Source organism: Alternaria arborescens, assembly GCF_004154835.1.
Source record: "Alternaria arborescens strain FERA 675 chromosome Unknown contig_36, whole genome shotgun sequence".
In the NCBI taxonomy this organism is placed as follows: domain Eukaryota; kingdom Fungi; phylum Ascomycota; class Dothideomycetes; order Pleosporales; family Pleosporaceae; genus Alternaria; species Alternaria arborescens.
The window spans coordinates 100832-110308 of NW_021167891.1; the positions used below are offsets into that span (position 1 = coordinate 100832).

Sequence of the window (9477 nt, forward strand, 5' to 3'; positions counted from 1 at the left end):
CATCAGCAACACTGCGCTTTATCAGAGGCACTGTCACATATCGGTGGCACGCATCGCCGCTTCGACTGGTCTCTCAACATACACCGCAAACATGGCAGATGTCCCACAGACCTTCACGACCCTACCCATACTCCCGCTCAGTGCAGCTCTGGACCCCGCTACGAAACCTCGGTTTTTAGAAGACTTGCGCTCCGCTTTATTGAACGTGGGGTTCTTGTACCTAAGCGATACGGGTCTGCCTGGGCAGTTGATTCAAGATGTGATCAAGGAGTGCGGGCGATTCTTTGAGGAATTGCCGACAGAAGAGAAGGAGAGAATCGAAATGAAGAATGAGAAGAGTTTCTTGGGCTGGAGTAGGGTGAGTTTGTGATTCATTCGAGTTTGTTCATGTTTCAAGTCCTGGGCGATAGATGTGCAGAAGAAGGCCGTAATGTGCAGATATGACGATGGTCTTATTAGAAGCTATCGCTATGCTACGCTATGCATGGTATAAAAGGAAATCGGTCTATGAAACTATGATACAAGAACGGAAGAAGCAGGAAAGCGACGAATAAGAACCGGCCGTAATCCCGTAACGCGTATGCACAATAAACCTCCAATGCCCTCAAAGTAACGCCAGTGGCAAAAGATCAAAATCACCCGGGTATATCCCAAATACACGACGCCAACAATATGTACTCGAAGGCCGTAAACTTGCGCTCGCTCTCCCCTGCCATTACCTGTCCTTCTCTTCCTCTTGCTTTGAAAAAAACACTTTTCTTTTTTGTTCCGACTCGTCGTAATGCATGCTGACAACATTCGTTCGTAGCTCGACAACGAGACCACGGCATTCAATCCAGACCACAGAGAACAGCTCGATCTTTCGACTCCACACCCCATACCAGGACTCGACGCCCCACTGTACCACAATCTTCTCGCACCAAACCAATGGCCTTCGCCAGAGTATCTACCGTCTTTTCGACCAGTGTATGAGGACTACATACGTCGCATGTCGCACATTTCCACGCTCTTCACATCGTTGATAGCAGAAGCTATTGGACTTCCCTCTACTGCATTTGAGAAATTCTTCGATCGCGACCAGCAGCACAAGCTCAAGATAGTCAAGTACCCGGAGGTCGATGTACCAGATCTGCCAGCTGAAGCGAGCGAGATGGATCGCAAGAAGTGGGAGATCAAGCGCCAGGGCGTAGGTCCGCACAAAGATAGTATGCTGACGAGCTACTTGTTGCAAGCTTCCAATCAACTTGGTCTGCAAGCGCAAAACGCAAAGGGTGAATGGATAGACTGCAAGCCGATACCTGGCACTCTTGTCGTGGCAATCGGCCAAGGTATGGAGGCTCTCACAGATGGTGTCTGCGCATCAACCACGCATCGTGTCCTCAGTCCACGCAAAGGCGAAGGCGCGCGCTACTCCGTGCCCTTCTTCCAAGGCGTGAGCTACGACGCCCAATTCGAAGCCATGGACGTCCCTGAAGAAGTACTAAAGCTCAGGGACCAGGCGAGGAAGCAGCGCAAAGACGACGTCGAGTTTACGTTTGTCAAAGGCAGATGGGGACATCTCGGCGAGGCAACGCTGATGAACAGGATCAAGAGTCACCCTGACGTTGGCGAACGATGGTATCCCAGAGAGCTACAGCTGATACGCGCGCAACAGGCAGCCGCAGCGAAGACGTCATAATGAAGAGCGATCGCGACTAGGAAGGGCCTGTAGTCGTAGTGTACATGAACCATTGATGTCTTGTCAAGTCTTGCCCAGCCGCCCCGGGTCAATGTGTACCATCCGTTCCGTAAGCGTTCATGCGGTGTGACAAACATGCACACAAACCACCGTGATCAAGGATCAAGGTACAATGCGGTGAGCTGAAGTCCACTTCGTATGGTTGCGTATCGGTAACGCTTCCCTATGCAGACGCAAGCGAGCGCAGGCGCCGTACTGCGAGAAGCTGCAGTTGCGATTGGGCGGAAGTGCGCCCGAACGCATGTGTCCCATGTGTTCGGATCCGCGGGACGCCACGCAAAGACTCCACACCTTGGGCTTGGCAACAAAAGGCTCCGCAGGGTGGGCAGAAAAAAGGCACGCCAAAATTCTGCTGGCCACGGTCGTTCGGCGTTACGGCGCTTCTATGCCCATCGGAAGAACACAACCGACGGAAGATACAGTAGGGCCGGCGATAATCCACAATAGTAGGAACTTTCACGACGACCCGATGCTGCATGCGTGACCAGAGACCGGTGTAGCGCAGTGTAGCTTGTAGATAGCTCGTAAAGTGTATTTGGCATACCATGTTTCAGCGTTGGTGGAGACTTGACCGCACGAGGAAATTTTAGCAGACTTTCTGGAAGCTAGCCCCACATGCGCCATGCATGTTTCCCTTGCGCGAGTTACCAAAGACAAATACCATGACGGACAGCGGCGGATGTATTCGTGTGTGGTGGTATGGGCGAATCGAACGGATGCTCGGATGTCGGGCTATCTCGGTTGCATTGCTCCTTCAGGAACGGTTTTGCAGCGCACCATCGAAGCAGCCCATCGGACTAGCTAAGGGGGAAGCGAAGGAAGCGACTTGGAAGCCCAAAACGCCGCTCACAAATCTCGCGACGAGGCCCCCGGTCAGGCGCGCAGAAAACGGAGGATCCACGGAATGTTCCATTTGCTCATTTCCCAGTCTTCTTTCGCCTTCCACCAAATCCATCATCATCGGATCCACCTCTTCACCGTCCATCGTGGTGCTAGTTCTCCCCAGGGAAAACACACTAAGCTGTAGCGTCCCAAGGCGGGTCTGTCTGCATAGACGGGCGACTGCAATCTTGATGTGATTCCACATACCGCATGTGGGGCTTTCCGTGCTGATGTTTCATCGCGCTTCATGCGATCGTGGGGGCACTGTGTGTCCATCCAAAAAAAAATGTGATGCGAAATTGTCCGAAGCTGGGGCGTTCTTGGAAACGGGTGACCAACGATGCGGTGAACGTATGGACACGGCTGGTAATGCAATTGTTGCTAGCGTGCAAACCCAAAGGGATCAAGGCCTGGTCGTCCCTATCAATTCCCGCGAGATCGCGTCTTGCCGTCATCGACAGAATCGAGCAGCGGCGCGAGATACCACATTCGGAAGGGCCCTTGCGGAACAATTGTGTTATATCGCCGAAGAATACAGCCTATCGAGACCGTGCCGCGCAGTGCCGCGTGTCGCTGGCAATTATGTCCCGTCTCGAGGAAGATTGCGAGCTGAACAATGGGCTTGTTCTAGGGTGCTTCGCGCGTCTAGTAGATTGCTGGAAATGGACGTTCTGGTAAATCGAAGGATCGTCTCCCTGGTACCCCTGCCAACGGTCTACAGCCACGAAGGATTTGCGAACATGTTTGAGACGAGTCGTGCTCATCCTCAATGCTCAACCTTCATGTTGGACTGATACGGCTGGTAGATGATGTGCTGGCCTTGCTCGTTCATCATCTGAGGCTGACCGTGCTGGGCATGCATCATGGGCATCTCGCTACCGTGACTCACTTGAGGTGGGTAGCCTTGCTGAGGACCAACTGGGTAGGAGCCGTAGGGTGCAGACGTGTGATGCTGCTGGTGCTGAGGCGGACCCTGGCCTTGAACCGGCTGGTGATGCATAGGAACGCTCATGTGCCGTTGGTATTCCGAGGCATGAGGCGAAGGATGCGAAGTGGGCGTTCCGTATCCGGACATTGGCATAGGCTGTGAGGTGACCATGGAAGCATTCTCAAGCGGGTAAGACATGGCTCGCGCGTTGCTCTCCATGACATATGGGCTGGGATATGACATGTTTGGTTGCTCGACCGCATGGACTGACGCATCCTGCACTGGCATGGAAACTTGATGGTGCTGCTGCTGTTGCTGCGGGTGGCCAGGGTGAGGACTCCAGCGAACTCCTTCGTGCTGTGGCGCTTGGACTTCACCCATGGCAGGTGGCGTATCAACATGGGGCGAGGAGACGTGATGGGCGTACGTATGCTGCGACTGCCAATGTCCAGGTTGCGACACAGGCGTTGCTATTTCGGGCACTGAATGTGCGCTTCTCGCAGTTCCAGTAGACATTCTCCGAGGTTGGCTAAGCATATGAACCCGGTCACTCGGTGAAGGTGCGCCTGCTGTAGTGATGTCAGCCTCTATGCATTGATATCACGTCAACTGCAGAAGAAAATCGCTGTTCTCGTCTCGCTTGGGCTCTAAAAGGAAACCAACGTTACAGATACTGCACGTCGCTCAATCGAGCCGCAGACTCGGAAAGCGGGAAATGAGGCAAAAGAAAGATGTGACTTGTTGCGAAAAGAGGGTCGGTTGCACCAAAACGGTCGCGGCCCGAGACACCAAAAAGCAACAACAACGCCCAACGAGCTCGTGAGTCGAACAATTGGACAGTGCTTTTGCAGGAATGAAATCAGTATTACATACCTGCTCCTGATTCTGGGACTCCCAGTGCCGACACGGCATGTGATAGACGAGCGCGGAGGACAGAGTTCTCTTGCTCGAGCTCCTCGTTTCTTCTGATGAGGTCCATCATCTTGGTCGACGAATTGTTTTCCAATTGCGCAGTGAGATCGCGAACTTGGCGCTCAAGTGTGTCGATGTGGTCCTTCGTTCTTTGACGAATCGCTCGCTGTGCTTCTCGGTCATTGGCTCTCTTTCGCTCAAGTTGAGCGGCGGTGAGAGTAGTGACGCTGCGGGTACCAGCTCTCGATGGTCGCTTCTTCGCACCAGGAGTGAGCTGTCTTGCTTCTGAGCCAGAAGAATGGCCCTCGTAAGGCGGCGACCTCTTCTGCTGATCCATGTGAGGCGAGTGGTAGCTGGAGGTACTCATGAAGTCACTCCTGTAGGCGATAGGGTCTCGGTAGTGGAGAATTGAAGTCATCGAGGATCCGCGAGAGGCGGTGAGAGTATATGCGATGTCGACGTTGCTATGTCAGCGTGGCCCAAACGAATGCGGTCCAAGCGTTTGACAATATCAAGTACTGTCTGCGGGTGAAGGGTGCTCCCGGGCTCCCAAGAGGGGAAAATGACGAGGGGTTGAGGATGGCTGTGTGCCTTGTTCCAGACGCTGAGGAAGGAATGATGTCAGTGAGAGACAAATATTATAAACGAAGTCAGGGACAGCAAGACTAAGAGGGTGAAGCAAAACTGGTAGAGAGACAGGATTAATGGTAGCAGGACATGGCTGGCATGAGCCTATAACCTGCTATCAGGTCTGATGGATAGCGTCTTTCGGGCCCCATGCTCGGCCCTAGGCTAGTGTTGGCATCCTAATCCTGACCCCTGGTGGGTAGCCACACAACGTGGGTTCTGGGGAAATCGTTTCACTTTAGCTTCTACATTAGCACGAGGCTTGGATGCAGTGCAGCGTAGCCCACACACTCGTATCAGCTTAGGCCTGTAAAGACCCTTCACGCCATATAAACTCTCAACGGTGGTGGCAGGAGGGCTAGCAGAACCACGCCCTGCATCTGGATGCGCATCGTGGCTCTTCTGGAAGGGCACTATAGGCTCTAGCTTGGGATATTGCACCCCACTCTAGGTGGCATGGCCGACTTCCTGCGCAACACCCTTCGGCCCACCTTACGTCGAGAGAGCGCGCAGAAAAGCGCCCGTGGCTCCACCGCGAAGGGTCTCCGGAAGCGCATAATAATGGGCAGACATGGTCCTGATGTCGCCATGACCGCTTGCCAGTCAGGTAGCTGGTCGTGTTTGCGGACCGTAGCGAAGTTTGGATGACAGGTAAGCAGACACGGACAAAATGTGACGTTTGAGGAGCGTATGGCGTGGGCTCATGCAGCCAGAGTACGTGAAGCGATGCCAGGATCCAGGGGTGACACCGGCCAGGCAAAGGAGCGAGCAGACGAGCAGGCCCCGGCAGCGCTAAAAGGGTCAGCACGTGGAAGCCCTGCATGATGAAAATTAGCCCGAGAATGCCAAGGGCTATGATGGGCCTGTCCTTGGCCGCTTCAGTCGGAGGGCCGGTCGACCGTGTGTTTACTCTACCAGGGCATCGAGCGTCGAGCGTCGAGCCAGTGGACAATTGCGAGACGCTCGAGGGTCCGCTGTGGATCTTGACGTGTATTGAGTCCCAGGGGTGCAGCCTCGACAACCACGTCGATCATGTCGGGACCCAGGGACTTCCCATCCTCCGCAGTGAACGAGCGCTGGTGAAAGGATAGTTCCGAGGTAACTCCACGGACCATGTTTACACACAGGTGACATATCGAGTTTGAGCAACGTTGCCGACCTGTATCTACGTGCTGTACATGTTCGGTGGAGACAAACTCTATCGTGGCCTCATGGCTATCGATGTGTTTCATGCCGTGTGCTGGCTATGCATACATGGTACGTCTATATTCGGCGCCCTGCAGACTAAGCGCATGGCCGGCACGTGGAAAGATATGGTGAAGGCTCCGTCATTCGCTTGGATTGCATTGCCGACAGTCGGACTTGCAGAAATGAGCTGAGGAGCATTGGCCAGAGAGAGTCCGTGATGCGCTCCTGCTGCTCGCCGCATGGGAGAGAAGCTGCAAAAGGTTGTGGCTGATGCTCGTGCACCTTGCATCTCACGACCCGATGTCCGATTACGGCCAGTCTCAGCTGCGCGAGCAGCAGAATCGAGACGACCGTGTTGATGCATTCACACCTCGTGACGAAGTTTAGATGCTGATGAGCAGTAAGAGTGCCCTGGGGGCAGAGTGATCTGCTGCGCTATGCATCACATCCCCCAATAATCGATAAAGCAAGAATCCTCCGAGCAACCTCACCGCTCCATAGACGCAGGCGTACACGGCGAGGCTACAGCCGCTAGGCTCGGAGCGGATTTGCTAGTGCTCGTACCTTGGAGAGCCTGCCAGCCACGAAGGATACGCTTGGCGCCGATATTGGACGATAGCGAATTTCGGCAAGTGTTTCGAAGATGAGAATGATGCACGTCGGCAGCACTAGGCTAAGGTGCCGCCAGCCGCGAGCCGCGATGAGAGAATGGACCGGAGCGCGCGATCCTGCCCAGTGCCTTACCTCTCGATGGAGATTCTCGGTAGAAAAAAAATATTGGTAGATGCATGTTCGCGGCCAGAGTCGTGGTGGTTTGGAGGGGCGCGGGTGGGGAGGCACGAAGGATCAGATTACGCCGCACCACTTGCAACGTCCGTCTGCTTGAGGTTAGCAGCGACGTTATTTGACGTCCAGCAGGATGATGTGCGTATACCTGAGACAGCGACAACTAGATGGCGTCCGAAAGCGTGCATTCATTTCCAGCAAACTCCATCTGCGGCCTCAGGTTTCGGTGAAGAGTCGAGGGCCATGGTACGCGTACGGGAAGTCACGAGGTTAGCTTCATTTCTCTCTACGTCAATGCTGTCGCCCGCCTCTCGCTTCTCCCTTGCACACAACCCAAGGCTATCTAGCGTCAATACTCTCACCGTCCATGCAAACTTCTAGCGTCGCCGCCGTCACTTCTCTACACAGTTAGGTAGTGGCTGAAATGGTACCACTCGATCCCTTTGCAGTGGACGCGATTGGGGAAGCTCTTCCGATGCAAGCTGTCAAAAACCCTCCCAACAGGAACAGCACAGTGCCGCAGACATCCTGCCGAACCACCATCGTCCTGACAGATGCGAAAATCTGAAACCAGCCATTACTACCACAATGTGTATGGGTGAGCCTAATATGAGGTTTCCCCACACGTAGCTGCCCGAACGTTGATCTTCGCCGCATTCATTGGCATGCAGTATCAGGTATGCAGCTCGCGTCCAAGTATCTTCGATCTCGACCCTTCAGCGTCTAGCATGTAGCGGTGAAATCCATAATGCTCCTTACTCCGATTCCGTTTAGCCCCGTAGTCGTCTCCCTCGGACCCGGCGCAACGCAGTGGCATGCATCCGTGCAGTATGGCCCGGAGCGGCAGATCGGTTTCTGCAGTGTAACTACCTCGTCTGTCAGATCTCAGCTGCCGTGTCACCACCAGGAACCAAACACTGGATTTCGTGGGATCCAAAGCGAGGCACTGGTTCGTTCGCTAGACCTGTCTTACTCGTAAGGTGCCTTGTGGCTGCAAGCAAGCTTAGTTCAACCATTCCCAAGGGCCCTTCACCCAGGCCTAAATCCAGGACACCTTGTCCTCGACGCGGGCCCGTTCACGATTGCGCAAGCCGACCTGCGTCGGCCGGATCAAATGGTGTCCGAAACATCAGCATTATCCATCACTCAGGTGCCGGTTCCAAAGTAAGGCCAGCCGCCAAACTGTCACAGACGGACGGTTCGTCATGACTCCATACTTCGCTACCAAACTTAGGATATCTCCTTCCGTCTGTTTATGACAATCAGCCGACATTCACCCACCGACCTACATCCTGATTGACCGCTGCTAAACTCGAACTCTATCAACCCAAACCCCACGAGACCATGCAGTCCGCTAGCGGCCACGAACTTTTGGTGACAACACAACCCCTATCCTGAAACATGCTTGGTGAAAATTAGAGTTTACGGGTCTACCCCAACAGGGATGCCCCACTTGCTCTAACCACACCATTTTGATCTCTCCTAGCCTCGCTAACGCTACAATTTCGCGCCCTCCCTCACCGATCACGCTTCACGATTCGCGCCAAGCGAGCCTGTTGCGCCATCAAGAGTCTCCGAAGCTTCTAGCTTTGAGGCTAGAAGTAGAAGATGGCGATGGCGTAACCCCTCGCTATCGAAGGGATTGGTGGGTCCTTGCAATTACAGTTTTCTTTCGCACTCGTTTCTTAGCAAACGCGAATGCGATTGTGACGTCGCTGGGCCCCAAGTGACTTTATCCATTGCTCTTGGACTGTTTGACCTGCAGGCTGCATGAAGGACGCAATTGTGGGGTGCATTGCTGAGGCTGAAAGTGGCTTACTTCTGACGTTGGTGGTCGAATTGGTGTAGACAACAGGCGAGGAGGGAAGCGCGCCTATTCGGTCATCGCGATACCTCCAGCTCTGCATGCTTCATCCATGCCCAACCATGACACCATTGTGGCTACTCAACCAAACTTTGTGCACGCTACTTTCGGGCACCACGGTACCAGAGATCTTAGTATGTAGATTGGGGGTTCATTCAAAACGTCGGAATCAATATCGCGAGGCTAAGACGGGAGATACGCAACCATCATCCCAGTGGTCGTTACTACCCAGAGCCTAAGATGGCGCAATGCTCCGGATCTAAGATAGCATCTTTGAGTCTCCGAGATCCATCTAGAGAAAAGAGAGAGTCGCACAGCTTGCCGCAGATGGTTAATTTGCAAGGACAGCCCATCAGAGCGATGTATGCCACATTGTCCCGCATCCGTCTACATGCCACATTGTCCCACATCCGACGTCTGCATGCCACATATACGACGCTAGAAGAATCCTAGAAGGGCCCTGTCTGTAAATTCTAGCTCACATCGACGTTGATTCGATGGCGTGCATACCCGACCTGCACCCTCGCACGCCACACCGTGGTTCACCGGAAC

The 9477-nt window shown here is 54.0% G+C and overlaps 2 protein-coding genes across 2 annotated transcripts; one reads left to right on the forward strand and one right to left on the reverse strand.

The window, feature by feature from the left end:
* Window positions 1–91: 91 nt before the first annotated feature.
* Window positions 92–1678, forward strand: AA0111_g10511 (hypothetical protein; the record flags this gene model as incomplete). Its single annotated transcript, XM_028644269.1, has 2 exons — window positions 92–358; window positions 809–1678. 2 exons carry the CDS (start codon window positions 92–94, stop codon window positions 1676–1678), a joined length of 1137 nt encoding a protein of 378 aa, XP_028501935.1.
* Window positions 1679–3386: 1708 nt separating this feature from the next.
* AA0111_g10512 (hypothetical protein) lies at window positions 3387–4878 on the reverse strand (the record flags this gene model as incomplete). The annotated part of the gene is made up of 2 exons (XM_028644270.1): window positions 3387–4117; window positions 4422–4878. The coding sequence occupies 2 exons, from the start codon at window positions 4876–4878 to the stop codon at window positions 3387–3389; spliced, it is 1188 nt and encodes a 395-aa protein (XP_028501868.1).
* Window positions 4879–9477: the final 4599 nt, after the last annotated feature.